General features: G+C 46.8%; 1 protein-coding gene across 1 annotated transcript in view; it reads left to right on the forward strand.

The window, feature by feature from the left end:
* PLB1 (phospholipase B1) overlaps positions 1–18,502 on the forward strand; it is a 108,977-nt gene that overhangs the window by 22,796 nt on the left and 67,679 nt on the right. The window contains exons 13-21 of the mRNA XM_066594451.1: positions 2,613–2,696; positions 3,951–4,016; positions 5,389–5,472; positions 10,996–11,062; positions 12,400–12,458; positions 13,708–13,781; positions 14,032–14,075; positions 16,332–16,440; positions 16,758–16,818. Of these exons, the coding sequence (XP_066450548.1) occupies positions 2,613–2,696; positions 3,951–4,016; positions 5,389–5,472; positions 10,996–11,062; positions 12,400–12,458; positions 13,708–13,781; positions 14,032–14,075; positions 16,332–16,440; positions 16,758–16,818 (648 nt within the window). The remainder of the gene's footprint in view (positions 1–2,612; positions 2,697–3,950; positions 4,017–5,388; positions 5,473–10,995; positions 11,063–12,399; positions 12,459–13,707; positions 13,782–14,031; positions 14,076–16,331; positions 16,441–16,757; positions 16,819–18,502) is intronic.

The following is an 18,502-nucleotide window of genomic DNA, read 5'->3' on the forward strand; positions in this document are numbered from 1 at the left end:
TCTGCCCCCATCTGATAAGCGATTAAACACATTACATAACATCTACCTATCTAGAATTCCATCTCAGAGGTGAGCCATCCTGCGGAGATAAAACCTCCTGCGCCATTATGGCCAGAATCAGACGGGAGGAGTCAGGAGACGCCGGAGATAAGATTAATCAGAAGACAAAGTCCTTCTATTCTAGATCTAAATACATTGTGTGGTGGCAACAGCTGCATACATGCCATCACATCAATGGGGCACATGCTATGGACCTACTTCTAGTGGGCACTGGGGGACTAGTGGTTTCCTTTTACCTAGGGCACAGTTGCAGTTTGGTGCCCGGCACCATAAACTAAGTCAGAACTTTATAAGCTTTCTTGCTCTGTAGTTACAAGAGCTTGACCAATTATAATAGTACCAATCTCATAGAAGAGCCCATAATTCTACTTGTCATTGCAGTTGCGATACAATATGGCAAAAAAAACGAAAGTATCTAAACAGCGGGCATCAGCTCCTGTAATATCCATACAAATTGTTCCAGCAGCATATCACTGTCCAAACAATATTACAAGCTGTAGTAGTGCCCATGCAATATTACCAGCTATACTAGTGCCCATGTAATATTACCAGCTATAGTAGTGCCCATACAATATTACCAGCTGTAGTAGTGCCCATCCAATATTACCAGCTATAGTAGTACCCATACAATATTACCAGCTGTAGTAGTGCCCATACAGTATTACCAGCTATAGTAGTGCCCATACAATATTACCAGCTGTAGTAGTGCCCATCCAATATTACCAGCTATAGTAGTGCCCATACAATATTACCAGCTGTAGTAGTGCCCATACAATATTACCAGCTATATTAGTTCCCATGTAATAATCCCAGCTGTAGTAGTGCCCATGCAATATTACCAGCTATAGTAGTGCCGATACAATATTACCAGCTGTAGTAGTGCCCATACAGTATTACCAGCTATAGTAGTACCCATACAATATTACCAGCTGTAGTAGTGCCCATACAGTATTACCAGCTATAGTAGTGCCCATACAATATTACCAGCTGTAGTAGTGCCCATACAATATTACCAGCTATATTAGTTCCCATGTAATAATCCCAGCTGTAGTAGTGCCCATGTAATATTACCAGCTATAGTAGTGCCGATACAATATTACCAGCTGTAGTAGTGCCCATCCAATATTACCAGCTATAGTAGTACCCATACAATATTACCAGCTGTAGTAGTGCCCATACAGTATTACCAGCTATAGTAGTGCCCATACAATATTACCAGCTGTAGTAGTGCCCATACAATATTACCAGCTATATTAGTTCCCATGTAATAATCCCAGCTGTAGTAGTGCCCATGCAATATTACCAGCTATAGTAGTGCCGATACAATATTACCAGCTGTAGTAGTGCCCATACAGTATTACCAGCTATAGTAGTACCCATACAATATTACCAGCTGTAGTAGTGCCCATACAGTATTACCAGCTATAGTAGTGCCCATACAATATTACCAGCTGTAGTAGTGCCCATACAATATTACCAGCTATATTAGTTCCCATGTAATAATCCCAGCTGTAGTAGTGCCCATGTAATATTACCAGCTATAGTAGTGCCGATACAATATTACCAGCTGTAGTAGTGCCCATCCAATATTACCAGCTATAGTAGTACCCATACAATATTACCAGCTGTAGTAGTGCCCATACAGTATTACCAGCTATAGTAGTGCCCATACAATATTACCAGCTGTAGTAGTGCCCATACAATATTACCAGCTATATTAGTTCCCATGTAATAATCCCAGCTGTAGTAGTGCCCATGCAATATTACCAGCTATAGCAGTGCCCATGCAATATTACCAGCTATACTAGTGCCCATGTAATAATCCCAGCTGTAGTAGTGCCCATGCAACATTACCAGCTGTAGCAGTGCCCATACAATATTACCAGCTATAGTAGTGCCCATGCAATATTACCAGCTATACTAGTGCCCATGTAATAATCCCAGCTGTAGTAGTGCCCATGCAATATTACCAGCTATACTAATGCCCATGTAATAATCCCAGCTGTAGTAGTGCCCATACAATATTACCAGCTGTAGTAGTGCCCATACAATATTACCAGCTGTAGTAGTGACCATACAATATTACCAGCTATACTAGTGCCCATGTAATAATCCCAGCTGTAGTAGTGCCCATGCAATATTACCAGCTGTAGCAGTGCCCATACAATATTACCAGCTATAGTAGTGCCCATGCAATATTACCAGCTATACTAGTGCCCATGTAATAATCCCAGCTGTAGTAGTGCCCATACAATATTACCAGCTGTAGTAGTAACCATACAATATTACCAGCCATAGTAGTGCCCATACAATATTACCAGCCATAGTAGTGCCCATCCAATATTACCAGCTGTAGTAGTGCCCAATATAGGCCGCGTCACTAATGGGTTAACGAGGCCAAAACTTGGATTTCACAAGATATCATTTCCCATAGGTGAAGGCCCCCTCTAGATCATCACCGGATTCCTTCACTTTCATAAAACATCCTCCAAATGTTTTGAATGGGGGGATTTTTGGGGACGTGCGACTCATTTATGATTCTTCTTTCCCAGTCGGCCCTTGAGAAACTAATAAGCTCGGAGAGATACGACACGAGGGAAGATTTCACTGTGGCCTTACACCCCGTGCTCGATGTGGTGAGTACTGCATGATGGGGTCAGGGGGTAGACTGGGGGCCAGCTATTGTTCCAAAGTTGTAGTTGGCTTCTGCAATTCTTCTACACGTCCTGTTCCCTATGGCAACACTTTCTGCCTTGTCATTAGAGAGAAGATAATCACCATCCCTATCAAATGTACACATCAGGACTTGCTTGAGTAGTTCCATTTGATGTGGATGATGACTTTGTTCTATACAGTATTGGTGCGTTAGTTTGAACCAGTAGAGTCAGGAAGTGTTGTCATGGGGACAGCCGACTGTGAACCCTTCAATGTATTATATCACTCAATGTCCGCAGATATATACTGTGTGTGTATATATTGTATATATACTCACTTACTGGCCCCTCTATTTAGAGACCCCCAACCTTCTCACATTGGCGCTTCCCTGTATGGCCCCGGAGTGCAGCATAAAATCACGTGACAAGTTTTCCGCGGATCAGTTTCAGTGTGAATCCACATTAGATGGGAAAATCCAGCGATCGGAGCGACTTCCAACGAGGCCGATCATCGGTGCTGGACTAGCCGGGGGCCCACCTGCTGACCGCAGGGGATTTCTCAGGTAACTATGTGGAGAGTATACAGAGAATGGCGCGATCAAGGAAAACATCCAGCGAAAGAGGATCCTGCGGATGGAAACAACTCATCACTGAAAGGGGTCGGAGGAGGATGTCAGGAATCGTTCTAACCAACAGGCTGCACAGTCAGCTGAATACAACGCTGGAGCTCCAATTAACGTGTCCGAACGCACAACTCGCCGTTCCTCCGCACGGATGGCTATAACAACAGGCGACCAGTTCCAGCGCCATTGTGTCTAAGAGAAACAGAAAGACTCCAGCGGGCAAAAGAGCGCAAAACTTGTATCACTGAACAGCGGGAAAACATCTCCTAGTCAGATGGAGCCAGATTTCTGTTGCTGATGGGAGGTCAGAATTTGGTGCAAGCAGCATGAATCGCTGAACCCTTCCTGTCAGCAGGTCAGAACATGTCAGCACCGCCATCTAATCTGCAGCGACTACAAGAACCTTCCTGTCCGCAGGGGCCGATATTCCTGCAGAACCATTTCATCACCGAGTGGAATCTACACCGTGGGGAACTACTGCAGATCTGAAGGCCAAAGGAGTCCAACGCTACTAGGGGGGGCTAATAAAGGGGCCATCAGTGTAGATATAATTATTATACAATTTACCCCGGAGAATCTGATTGTATATTCATCTAATACCAACTATTTACAGCATGATTCCGAGAAGAGGAACGCTCATGACTATGGGGAGGGCTATGAAGTCCAGTGCGCAGAGCAGGTAAGTTCAGATAAGTAAGTGCTCCTATTTGGCATTTAGAATATGCATAGCTCTATGACAATGTGTTATTGATCATTAATGAGGGATAAATTACAAATGTGACGAATGGATGAGAGGGATTCTATATGGAGCCAATCACTAACCGCTCGGGTCTTTCACCTTCATGGTTGATCACTTTATTACGTTGCTTCCAATCATTCTGGGATTTGACTCGATCCTTCAGACTTCCTGCTGAGATTGTGTTTATATACAACAGTCAATCTGAAGAGCAGAGCTACAGTGTAAATCATGGGGGCAGAAACAAAGGACTAGCAGTAGCCTTAGTCTCTGAAAAGACAAAAGATGTTTTTTGACTTTCAGGCTGTATTTACATCGGCAAGTGCGATACTTGTCCCAGAAAATCGGCCCCATATCACCCTCGTAAAACTGCAATTTTACAGCGATTGTGAAGTGTGTTTTTCACTCGTTTGAAAAAAAATTGCATGTTGTTCCAATAGTTAAAATAGAAAAACTTATCACATTCGTATGTACACCGCAATGCATGCGAGTGCGGTTTTTTTTTTTTTCCATGCACCCATAGGAAATGATGGGAGATTCTTAAACAAATATTGGCCAAAAATAGGACATGCAGTGATTTTTGTATCTTGGACTCTCGGTCTGAGAGAAAAAGCGCCAATGTGTATAAACACATAAAAACGGATGGGTTCCATATCGGATGGGTTTCTCGCCGGTGTAAGTACAGCCTCAGTAGGCACTACAGATACTGGAGTCACTGGTTATAGTTGTGCCCTGAATTAGCTAGAAACTATAGTACTAACTCTATAGAGCGCCTGTCGCGTCCTCGTGTCAGCAGGGCGGCTGCGTAGATTTGTAGCCACGGCCCCGCTGACTCCAACAATGTCTTTCTTTTGTGCATACTGCCTTCGTTTCCCCATACCGGCTCTTCTTAGATTTAGCTCCCGATGCTGTAAATGTGTCACGTGGGCAGTTCCCACCAATCACTGACAATCAAGCTTAACGTTACCCATTGACAGCGGTAGGCACCGCCCACTTGACAAATTCACAGCATTGGGAGACGAATCGCAGAAGAACCCACATGGGGGAATGGAGGTTAGTACAAACAAAAGAAAGATAGCAGGGCCAGAGCTGCAAAGCTATGCCCCCTACTGCTGACATGAGGACATGACAAGTACTGTTTTGGGTGGCCCTGTTTCTATAGGCCCTGTTGAGGTGTATGGCAGTAAGAGGGGGAGAAGTCTCTGCTCACAATGGACTGCCCCTTTAAGGATTGTTGTGATTAGTAACCCAACTGCAAGCTGAGTATTTCAGCTCTAACATAGTTGTAATGCCTCACGTAATGTTTTATACACAGGACTCCATCTTCTTCAACACACATCAGAACAGTCCGTACCTGTGGCTGAAGGACATGGTGCAGCGTGAAGAGAGTCGCACACAGGTAAGATGGCGGATGTTGTATGAACACAGACCTGCCCTGGATTAGGTATGCACCAGGGTGGAGCTCCGCCTTGTAGATGCAGCGTCCGAGGAGCGGGCCCACACCCAAGGAGATAGCGGGGTAGATTGAGGCCTTCTCACGGGGCTCGACCATCTCCTCCGCTGGGGATAGCACGGAACCCATCCAAGTTACTACTGGGGGACTTTCACAGGGTAACCCAAGTGCTGGTTTACCTTAATGTCCTTTTGTCACTCGTGACGCCACATTTCAATCCTCTGCGGTGAATTTTCAGAGCAGAATCGGGAACAGTCGGTTAAGCTCGTTTACTTGAAATAATAGTTAACAGTCCAAACTCTGCCATAAACCATCAGGACACTGGTGCAGGCAACATTAGTGGTGTGACAGGGAGGAATCACAGGATGACAGACGAGTCCACAGTCCCAGTTATCTGTGGGGTTCTGTTCCCGGACGCTCTCCTTCTCTCTCTCTCCAGCCCTCTACCGGTCAACACTCACATTTAGAAAGAAAGCACTCAGTGCTGCATGGCGACTCCTCTCACTCTCTGTTCTCCAGGTCAACAGCAGGAAGGCTGGGGGAATTGGGCCCAGGGCACACACAAGGCAATGGCTCAGCCTCTTCCATCTCCACACACAGACCAATCACTGTCTGTGGGGTTCAATCAGCAGACCGTCTCTCCTCCTTGCACTCAGAAGTACTTGCTAGACTAACTTGCATTCCACCTTGCAAACACATATAAGAAACATAGTCACATGACACATAACAGATACATTTTCCAGACATAATCCAGACATTAACCCATTTAGTACTGCAAAGGTGCAATACACATCAAATTCATGCAACATAGAAGACACTGACAACACATAGGCGCAGGACAAATGCATTCATACTTAAGGCGGGGCCTCGTTAACTCTGGGCCACAACATAGATATACTGCTTAAGAGGCCTTTCACACGGAAGAGTTTTTCCACATTGATGCCACAAATTCACACGTGAGGTTAACTTCACATGGATGAGCGGAAGCCAACATGAAATTTCCCTGTGGATGCAAGGTGCTTTTGTTTCAAAACCGCTCACATCACTTCGGGGAAGAAGCGATCCTCCGCTGCGACTGACAGCAGAAGACATCAACGGGAAGCCTCGCATTGCACTGTGTTCACCTAGTACATTGTGCCATGCTGCCGCCAGCCTCACTGCAGACAATGGGCGCTGTGATGTGAGAGCACGCTCTAAGTGCTCTTCAGTCACTGGATCAGAGAGGATCGCGAGCAGCGGACCCCCACTGGTCAGATATTGATGTCCTGTCCTGAAGATAGGTTACAAGAACAAGTCGGGCCTTATGGATTGGTCAAGCTCAGTGCAAGAGGTTAGAGTGGAAGGAGTCTTTTTCATCCCTGCTAGAGAAAGGACATACAGGCAGACCCCTTTGGAACTCAGAAGAGACAGACCATGATCAAGCATGAGCAGGGGCGTAGCTAGAGGCTCTTGGGCCCGGGTGCAAAAGTTTAGCTTGGGGCCCCCCTCCAGACCCGTCCAACTGCCACTCCTTTTCACGGCTACTCCTTGTATATCACTTTGAGGGTGCGTTCACACGAGCGTAGGCGTATTTACGTTCGCACGAGCGCAGCGTATAATCGCCGGAAAGAACGTTTTTCGGCGATCACGACCAGAGCTAGAAAGCGTATTATCGTTTGTTCCTACTTTGCAAACTCTCTTTTCGGCCATCGAATATGCGTTGGTGCGTATTTCGGTCGCATATGTTCCGTTTTTTTTTCAGGTTGCCGTTTTTACGCGCCGTAAAATCGCCCGTGCGAACAAATACATTGGAAACCAATGCCTCAGATGGTCACGTTTATACGATTGGGCGCAAAAACGCGCCGTTTATGCGCTCGTGTGAACGCACCCTAAGCTACATTACTCTTTTTTTTTTTAATGACCCATCAATGGATCATTAGTAATCAGGGGTTTTAGATTTTTAAAACTTCCAGAACACAAGCCTCAAGGCACGCTTGAAAGAAAAAAATAATTTATTATATATATATATATACACACACACACATACAGGCACACATAGATTAGAGACAGCATAATAACAACATAAGCTAACTTTTATAACATGTTAGGGCTCATGTGCACGACCAGGTTTTCACCACGTATTATGCATGCGTTGCACGCACACACACGTGGTGCGCAGTGAACGAAATCCGTGAAAGCCAATGGACTACGTGTAGATATGCAAAATAAATAAATCCCAGCATGCTCTCTTTCTCTGCATACCACACAATGTGAGCCCTGTACACTTGAATGATACGCTGCCCATACGCAATACATTGTTTCCATACACATTGTCCCTCTAAACAGAGTGGGGAATTACAAAAAAAAAATCCCCCTGTGCATGCGCAGCACCACACAAAGCCATATGCGGTCCCTGCCGGCTGGGAAATGTGTGAGATGCTGGTGGTCCCCCAGTGTGTTGTACGCTTACGGCTGTGGCATTGAGCCCTTAGTCACCAATACAGCGGCTCAGTTCTAGCATACCTCTAAGGCCTTAGTCAGACGGGCGTTTTTTCGCGCGATTTGCGGATCGCATGACGGATGCGCATCCACAAATCGCGTGACCGGTGCACGCAAGTCGCCCGCAAATCGCCCGAAAATCTGCTCCTAGCCGCGTTTCATTAGAAACGGGCCGGAGCTGTCCAGCGCATTGCATTCAATGGAGACGGCAATACAGCCGCCTCCATTTAAAGCAATGCGCTGCGGGCGAGCCCGGGATGAATTGTCGGTAAGGGCTTAAATATATAAGCCCTTAGCTGCAATTCATCCTAAAATGTGTAAAAATAAAAAAAAATTGTATACTCACCTTCTGCCGGCAGCCGGAGCTCCGCGCGGCCGTCCTGCAGTGGGTGTGAAGGGGGTGTGAGTTCATGAATTCATGAATGGATGTGAGTCAGACCTGCCCCTGATTGGCTCAGCGCTGAGAGGCAGCAGTCACTCACCCATTCATGAATGGGTGTGTGAGTGTTTTCAGCCTCTGATTGGTCAGGGCTGTGACCAATCAGAGGCAGATCATTCAGCAGGCAGGGATTTTAAAGCCCCGCTGGCTGAATAGTGCCAAGAAGCAGTTCAGGAGAACTGACAGCGGCCGCGGCTGGACTCCGGCTGCAGCGGAAAGGTGAGTATATAATTTTTTTTTATTTTAACACATGTTAGGATGAATTGGAGGGAAGGGCTTATATATTTAACCCCTTCCCGACAATTCACCCCGCGCACGCCGGCAGCCCATTGCTTTCAATGGAGCGGCTGTATTGCCGTTCCATTGAATTCAATGGGCAAACATCGTTCTTCTCTGCCACAGCTGTTACAGCTGTGGCAGAGAAGAATGATTTGTCTTCTATATGTTCTCAATGGGGTCGGCGCTGCTGCCGCCGGCCCCATTGAGCGTATATACAGAAGAGTACGGGAATCGCAGATAGGTGCGATCTGCGATTTTTTGTTCTATAATTTATCGGACGAGCGCATAAAAAGCGCTCATGTGTCCGATACCATTGCAAAGCAATGGTTTTATAAAATCGCCGGACGCATGCGCATGTGCAAATCGCGGCTAAAAACGCCCGTCTGACTAAGGCCTAATAGTGAAGTCAGGTGCCGGTTCGCTGATAGTGATTGCCGTGCAGTTACCTCCAGTGATCGCTGGTGACCGTCACTTTCAGTTTTCATCGCTAGCCGGCCCAGACCACCATTAGGGCTTTTTCCAGCTACCATTCATCTCTGCAGAATCCGAACAGACATGTTTAGCTATAGTACATGGTTTCCCAACACGCCGCACGCTGCTAACAATGCCCTCCTTCTGCTCTTTAACCCATTAAGGACACGGCTTATTTTGGCTATAAGGATGCAATGATTTTTGGGGTTTCACTTCTCCACTTTTCAAAAGCCATAACTTTTATATTTTTCCACCAACATGGCGGTATGAGGGCTTGTTTACTGCGGGGCGAGCTGAAGTTTTTATTGGTGTCTTTTGTGTATACATAAAATGTATTGTAAAACTTTTATTCACTTTTTTTGAGGCCTGGGAGAGAAAACACATCAATTCTGCCATTTTTACGGCACTAATCATGCAGCATAAATAGCATTATACATTTTTCTGTGGGTCGGCATGATTACAACGATACTATCTCACAGAACGCTCCTCGTTCTCCTCCCACAACTCCCCATCACAGAGATCACCCCTCTGTCTCAACCACTCCACAGGACGCCCCTTGTTCTTTCCCCCCCCCACACAACACCCCTTCTTCCCCCCCACACTCCCCATTACACAGAACACCCCTTGTTTTCCAATCACACAGAACACCTCTTGTTCCCCCCACTCCCCAACACACACAGAACACCCCTTGTTTCCCCCCCCACTCCCCATCACACAGGATCCCCCTCCCCCCCCCCCTCTTAATCATACCGAACACTGCTCATTCTCCGCCCCATCACACAGGAGGACGTTTCCTCTCACTGACTGCACTTACTTTCACTATGGTCTCTGCACGGGCAGGCAGCCTCTCCTGCACATCGCCGCTTCCTCCCGGACCTCTTGCTCAGACTCCTCCCCTCTGATGATCTCAGTGCTGGACAACCAGATGGGGGAGGGGTCTGAGCAGAGGTCCGGGAGGAAGCGCCGATGTGCAGGAGAAGCTGCCTGCCTGCGCAGAGACCTTAGTGAAAGTAAGTGCAGTCAGTGAGTGATGTAGAAAGTAAGCCCTGTGGACCCCCAGGGGCTTAGGGGCCGGGTCGCAGCTGCACCCCCAGCACCCCCTATATGTACGCCAGTGAGCATGAGTCTAACTAATCCTAAGAAAGCTAGCCAGATTCCCTTCATCTCTCCACAAATACCCGTCGGGAAGAACCCCTAGATAACTTAGACTAGTGGGCTCATCTCCCTGAACAGAGGAGAAGCTAACAAATAAGTATGTGTATTCTCTGCTCACAGCAAACTGTTGAGCTGAATGCTAATTGAAAAGTCTGCAAAGTGTGAACTGTTGTTAATCTTGCAAGCATGAAGTAAACTGTGTACCTTTGGTTTACTTTCCCAAATCTCGTTTGGACGCTTCATTTCATTGCTACTAGAACGCTTCACTAAAAACGGTACTGGCGTCACGTGAACATTTAACGTACAGGATTTCTTCACCATCCTTATTATTTTTACCACTGTGCGCAGCTGGGCCAGGCCGCGTTGTGATATTCCAGGGAGGGACAGCAGAGCCACCGTTGACAACCATCTTATTCCCCACTGTCTCCCCACAAAGGTCAGGCCTTGGCACCACAACAGCAATGCAGGAAATGTATTCTACCTTCCGGCCCTGCACATTATTCTCTTTAATATCACTGCCTCGATTAAATTACAGGGATTGTTATTTAAGCAATTCCCTGATAGATTCACATAATGGCCTCCACAGTTGTATTTGCAGGGTGTGAGAGCTAATAAAGCCCCTACTGAAACATGTCTTGTTCTTGCAGCCATGGAGATACAGTTCCAACTTCACCTGCACAAATCTGTCCGCATCAGACACAATCCCAACATCAGGTAAGTGCGGGGCTAGGATGTGAGCAGAAAATATACTGAATCCAGTGAATGAGTCTAAGGGCCTAAGCTTTAGTGAGGCCTCTGCGGTGGGTGACATTATAGACCGGTCAATCTGCTGCCAATGTGTACAGGAATGATGTCTGGGATGGACAGGGCATAAGGCAAAAATACAGTCTGCAACCACTTTTTAGGATCCGTTCTATGGAGTTAACAGTTGCATTGCAGCGCTTCAACATTTGGACCTTATGAGATCTACTTAGCTGAACTTATAATATCATGGGACTCCTTAGGCATCTACATTTGTTTTAGTATATCCACTTTGGGACCAGGTGTTGATGCTGTCAGAGGAACCCTAAAATGCCCAGACTAGACACCAAAATAAATTCACACCACAGACGGGACTCCAGACCAGACTACAGAATACATACAGACCCCGGACCAGACCCCTAAATACATACAGACTCCAGACCAGACCCCTAAATACATACAGACTCCAGACCAGACCCCTAAATACATACAGACTCCAGACCAAATCTAAAAGGAAATAAAAACCCCAGACAAGATCTCAAAATAAATACAGGCCCTAGAGAAGACCCCTATATAATTACAGACCCCAGACCAGACCCCAAAATACATGCAGGCCACCAAAATAAATATAGGCTCCAGAGAAGACCTCAAAGGAAATACAGACTGCAAATCAAACCCCAAAACAAATAGACCTCAGCCCAAACCCTAAAATAAATGCAGGCCCCAGACCAAACCCCAAAAGAAATGCAGCTCCCAGATCAGGCCCCCAAATAAATACAAGCCCGAGATCAGACCCTAAAATCCACACTGCAGACCAGACCCTAAAAGACATTTCGACCCCCATAGTATACCATAGAATAAATTCAGATCGCAGACCAGATCCCAAAATAAATCCTGACTCGCGACCCGACCCTCACTGGTTTTCATACCTTATATCCAACCCACAGCCACTAAACCCGCTCACCACCTCACATAAAGTCCTGACAACTGGACTCAGGGAAGATGTAGTGGTCGGCCCGATGTTAGGTGCCAGGAGATCGGCATGCATTTACAAGAGCCCGGGAGATCTCTCCTGCTTTATCCAGTATGGCCAATGATATTTTATGATTTGGGGGTGTCAAAAAAATCATAGAAAAACTGTAGAAATTGACACGAATTGGTTTAAACTCTCAGCGCCCCCTGATTGGGAACATCTAGCGCAAAGTAGATGACCTGTATGCTCTCTGTTTATAGTATGATAAGATGTATCTGTTGTTGTTGAGAGGCTCCGGATCTTATTATTCCGCCATGTTAACCCACTTTGGCTTCAGTTCACAGCCTGAGGCCGGCAGATTTCAAAGTAATCGCTGCATTGGGCGACTCGCTGACTGTAAGTACTGATCTCTTGGGACATTTTCACTTTTTTTAAGGCTTTTAGAAAGGTTTTCTCGAAATCAGCAGAGGATCCCAGAGGACATAATTAGAATGTTATAGCGGCAACATGTACCCTCTGTTTTATAAAGTTCTATGGTCCAAGTGCAGACAAAATCACATTATATACAGTATTAAACTTACAATTCGAACAATAGGGATGAGGGTGCTGCTCACAAGATCTTACAGTCTGTAAGGAAATAGGAGTACACAAGAGGTAACAGTATTGTACAGTGGTGCGAACATCTTGTGTATATATATAGGGTAGTATACATGAAGCTGTATGAGCTGCTCTCTGTGTATGTACAGATATGAGGTTATTAGGGTGTACGGGGTGTGGGTGGATAATATGGAATGATGGGGGTTGGGTTATGATGGAGATTATAGAAGAAAGGTAAACAAAGAAGAGTTACATAAGGGCATGTGATCGGCCTCCCTAAGAGATGTGTTTCCAAGCTCACTTAAAACTTTGGATATTGAGCCTTAATCTGATTGTCTGGGGTAGCACACTCCAGAGAACTGGTGCAGCTCTGGAGAAGTCTCGGTGATGGGAGTTTCAGACTATAGAGGAACTTACTCTAAGGTCATTAGCAGAGAGTACTGATAGGGTGGTAGACCGGAGGGAGGAGATGTAGGGCGGTGCAGCACTGTGGAGGGCCTTATGGATGATATGGAGAGGGGAGAGTTTAGCGAAGGAAACACCGATCAGTAAAGAGTTGCAATAGTCATAATGAGAATGGATCAGAGCAATAATAAGAGTTTTTGTTGTTTCTATAGTTTGAAAGGGGCAGATCCGGGAGATGTTTTTGAGTTGCAGGTGACATGAGCGCTCAAGTGATTGAATACAAATATGACCCCCAGACAGCAGCATGGAGTTGTTGTGGCCCCCATCACTGAATTAGATATTTCAGATTTAGGTCGCTTAGTAGATAGTGAAAACACAACAAGTTCAGTTTTTGAAAGATTCTGTTTCAGATGGAGAGAAGACATGATGGTAGAGACCTCTTCTAGTGATATAACATAACACTATGAGATAGTAATAGCCCTTTTAGACTTCCAGCACACTATCACCATCTTCTGCCTTTCTTCACACTATGGACTCTGCTTAAACATTTACCTTAGGGCTCCTCTTGGCCCTGCCTCGCTGGTGGTCTTCGGAGAGTGAAGTTGGAAACATCTTCTGTAACCTTCTGTCATTACTGTTACAGGCAGGGAACGGTGCCGGTGCCGCTCCCAATGATGTATTCAGTTTATTGATTCAGTATCGCGGATTATCTTGGAGGTAAGAAGAAAGAGTAAATCAAACAATTCTCAATCAAAGCAACATCCTCCTAGGTTCCCATCAGTCGGGGTTATAAGCTACATAGTATCTCAAAAGAGAGCTAAGGAATGCCAACGTGATTGGTGGGGGATCAGTTTTTCTTCAAATGTTTTTGAATTCTTTTTAAAATGTCCAATTCTAAGTGATGCCAAGTTACGTAATGCACAATACAAGTTCTACAGATTAACACCGGTACTCTTCACTCTTCTAGCATCGGCGGGGATGGAGACCTCGACAGTACAACCACATTGCCAAGTAAGTAGATTTGTATTCAAAGGAGAACACGATCAGAAAACAATATGGCCGGACTTGAGTGGATATCATGTGATTTCCTTCTCTCTTGAGCTTTCATTCTGATGGATTTTTTTAGTTGGGGTCTTCATGGGCTCATATTACTATTCAGTACTCAATATAAGCTGGATGACAGTCACAGGTTAACGAGACTGCCTGTTGTTTAAATGGCCTTTACAGAGACTGATGCCATGTGTATAGGGGGAACAAACCATCGTTAATTTGATTAGTCGTCACCCCATTCACTTTCATCATTGTCAGCAGCACATTCCCCATCTACATAGGCAGATGTGCTGCCAACATTGATGATTTCGGTGGCAGCATAAAAGATCCAATCAGCTGACAAACGAGCATTTGCTTGTTTGTTAGTTTATTGCTGGCCTGTTTAGACAGGCAAATGACGTGGTGAACCAACATTATAACGAACATTTAGTTGTGTTCATTGGCCCATGTGTAAGGACCTTACGGGTATTCCCAAAGTCACGGGAAGGGTGATAGAAGGCTGCTTGTAGAGGTCTCACCACTAAGACCCCAACCTACCCTATCCATGTCCCCCTCTTCTCCTCACCGTTTCTTTCATCTAAATCTAGTGGTCAGGCTCTCGGGAGCGCATGTGTACAAGCACCCGGTCCCCATGTGTACAAGCACCCGGTCCCCATGTGTAGGAGCACCCGGTCCCCATGTGTAGGAGCACCCGGTCCCCATGTGTAGGAGCACCCGGTCCCCATGTGTAGGAGCACCCGGTCCCCATGTGTAGGAGCACCCGGTCCCCATGTGTAGAAGCACCCGGTCCCCATGTGTAGGAGCACCCGGTCCCCATGTGTAGGAGCACCCGGTCCCCATGTGTAGGAGCACCCGGTCCCCATGTGTAGGAGCACCCGGTCCCCATGTGTAGGAGCACCCGGTCCCCATGTGTAGGAGCACCCGGTCCCCGTGTGTAGGAGCACCCGGTCCCCGTGTGTAGGAGCACCCGGTCCCCGTGTGTAGGAGCACCCGGTCCCCGTGTGTAGGAGCACCCGGTCCCCGTGTGTAGGAGCACCCGGTCCCCGTGTGTAGGAGCACCCGGTCCCCGTGTGTAGGAGCACCCGGTCCCCGTGTGTAGGAGCACCCGGTCCCCGTGTGTAGGAGCACCCGGTCCCCGTGTGTAGGAGCACCCGGTCCCCGTGTGTAGGAGCACCCGGTCCCCATGTGTAGGAGCACCCGGTCCCCATGTGTAGGAGCACCCGGTCCCCATGTGTAGGAGCACCCGGTCCCCATGTGTAGGAGCACCCGGTCCCCATGTGTAGGAGCACCCGGTCCCCATGTGTAGGAGCACCCGGTCCCCATGTGTAGGAGCACCCGGTCCCCATGTGTACAAGCACCCGGTCCGGCCAACAGCAGCACTATGACATGTTGTTTCTTTCAATAGGACTCCTTGGCAGTGTGAATTACAGGTTAGGCTAATTGAAAACAATGAGTAAGGCGTTCCGAGGGAACACCCAAAGATAGGACATGCCACAATTTTTTCCCACCGTGTCGCTCATGTGTATAGCCCTATTCAAAAGAATGGGAATCATATTTGTGCGAGGTTTGCCTTACAACGCACAGATCTCACGTGATTTTCTCGGCCGCATGAAAGCAGCCTAAGTGTTTGTGCAGAAGAGCTTGTATTGAAAGGAACAACAGGCGGCTCAGTTGTTGGCGCTGCTGCCTTGCAGGGCTCGAGTTCCTGGGATTTGCTAGGACTCCAGCACTGAAATGCAATAGTGCTAACCCTGCTGCCAATCACACGTATCAAGCCCTCCCGTCCAATATTGCTGCACCAGCAGCGGAGACCATTTTCATTTTTGTTATTGGGACTAGAGATGAGCGAGCACGCTCGTTTAAGGCTGATGCTCAAGAGAGCATCAGTCTTTTCGAGTAACTGCTCACTCGTCCGAGCACCATGCAGGAGGGCGTCGGGAGCGGGAGAGGGGGGGGGGGAGAGAGAGAGATAGATATCTCGAAAAGTTACTCGAAAAGATTGATGCTGTCTTGAGCATCAGCCTTAAACGAGCGTGCTCGCTCATCTCTAATCGGGACCCATGAACTATGTGAAGAAGTGTGTAGGCCCTCGGGGTAGAGAGCTTCTAGTCTTTTGTGTCCAGTGATATTACATGGGGGCGATAACCCGGAGGATGATGGCTAAACTGGGAAAGAAATGAAATGATCAATTTTACAGAAGAAGTTTTTGTCTTGCAGACATCTTCCGGCAGTTCAACCCCGATATACAAGGCTACTCGATAAATAACGGGTCTCAGAGTTCAGATAATGCAAGGCTCAACCTGGCCGTTCCTGGATCAAAAGCAGAGTATGTGGGAAAAGGGAAATTACTGTTCCTCTTATGTGATATATCAGAAACCAACTAACACATTCTGAATGCTTCCTCTTTATATTTCCCAGAAGGCTTACAGAGTCCGGTAAAAGTATAATTACTTGCACCGATTTGTGTAAAATGACATAGTAATACAAAACGTTGTAAACCAGTGATTGGTGGCGTTGCAGTGACTGGTACCCCCTTTGATCCCAAGCCATTGATATTGTGAACAACATAGGGGGCTCTCACTAAGTGTTTTTGCCTTCACAGCTAGTTTTCGCCTAGCCTAACCCTCGCCCCTTGCTTTGTAGTGATATGCTCCAACAGGCCCAGTTATTGGTGACAAGGATGAAAGAAATGAACTTGACAAAAGTAAGTAGGAATGACGGTTTCCTGCACTCTACACATTCTCTGATACAATTCTTACACAAACTGAAACATTTCAGATCAGATGTAAAACAAGTGCTGCCAGCCAGCCTAGAGTTAAACTGCTTAAAGGGGTTTTCCGGGACATGGATATTGGTGACCGATCCTCTGAATAGGTTATCAATATCAGATTGGTGGGGTCCACCTCCCAGGGTCCTTGTTCACCTGCTAGAAGAGGCCATGGCTCTAAGTTGAGCACCACAACCTCTTCGCTGCACACCAGGCACAACGCCATACATTCTGCAGCTTCGGTGTCGGGTATAGCCGCTCATTCCCATTCACTTGAATGGGACTCAACTCAACAGCTCTTTGGCCATGAAATGAATGAATATGGCATCACCAGCCTGAGACGACACTGTGAAACTCCCCTGTACATCGCTGCCTTGTCAGCTGATCGGTGGAGATCTTGGCTGGGGGACCCCACCAATCTGATACTGATGACCTATCCTGAGGATAAAGCACCAATATTCTATTCTCAGAAAACTCCTTTTAACCTGATTTAACATAGTACAAAATGGTAAAAAGATGACCGTAAAGCACCATCAGATCTGTGTCTGCAGCCCTCCTGTCGTATTATGGGCTGACACCGGCGTCGCTCTGCTCCTTCTGTGTGAAAAGCCCTTAGCTGGGTGCTTTCCAATAGCACTGCAGGAGTTAATCCTCCTCATTGCCACAACCCAGCTGCAGCTTTATAGGCATTTACCCTCCTATTTAAGTGAGCTGGGGACCCTCCCTCTTTGCCTGAGTGTTGTTGTGTGTTTGTCTCAGACACCCAGCACACATAGGTCACCTGCCTCTGACTTTATTGTTTGCTTTTATTCTGTACTTGTATCTGTATACTTTTGTTTGCTGTCTACCTGACTGTTTATGTGTTTATCCTGTACTCTTGCTCGCTGCTTTCCTGACTTTGCATCAGATCCTGTTTGCAGTCCAGCCTGTTCCACGGTGCCTTGCAACAGTGCTTTTAACTCTCGGGGGTCAGCTGCCAACCTCCAAGAGGTAGCGGCTTGATTGGTTCCCCACAGCAAAGGCTAGGTCCCTGTACAGGTGTTAAAGGGTGAATACCAGGGAACCGCCAGGGTGTTAACCTTTAGGTTAAGTTAAACCGGTTGGTTGGCACAGTAGAGCTGGTGCTTGATAAGCCAATCAGAGCATCTCATTGAATGGCTTTGATTGGTTCATGGAGCGTTGGCTCTGACTGGCTGAGTCATAGCACTCAAGAACCAATCAGAGTAATCGCTTGCTGGAAGCCAGGTTTTTAAACCCCATTACCAGCAAGCGATGCTCTATCAGGGTTGAGGACTCTACGGAAGCCTGCTGGAGCGCCTAAGACCAGCGGGAGGACCCGGACGGTGCCTGCTGGGTTAGTATAAGATACCCCCCGAAAATAGGACCCTGTGCCTCTTTTGGGACAAAAATTAATATAAGACAGGCTCTTAATTTCGGGGGAAACACGGTACTAAACAGCGCCACCAAGTGACAACTTTACTATGAAAACTATAACAGGAGGCAGCACATTCAGTCATTAACATGGGATTTCTCCACCTATTAGGGTGACTACCCACTAGCGTTTTTTTTCCGCTGCGAATTCGCTGCGTTTTCTCCCCTAATTGTTAATGGGACTTTCTAA

The sequence above is a fragment of the Eleutherodactylus coqui genome, chromosome 3 (genome assembly GCF_035609145.1).
Source record: "Eleutherodactylus coqui strain aEleCoq1 chromosome 3, aEleCoq1.hap1, whole genome shotgun sequence".
Lineage (NCBI taxonomy): Eukaryota > Metazoa > Chordata > Amphibia > Anura > Eleutherodactylidae > Eleutherodactylus > Eleutherodactylus coqui.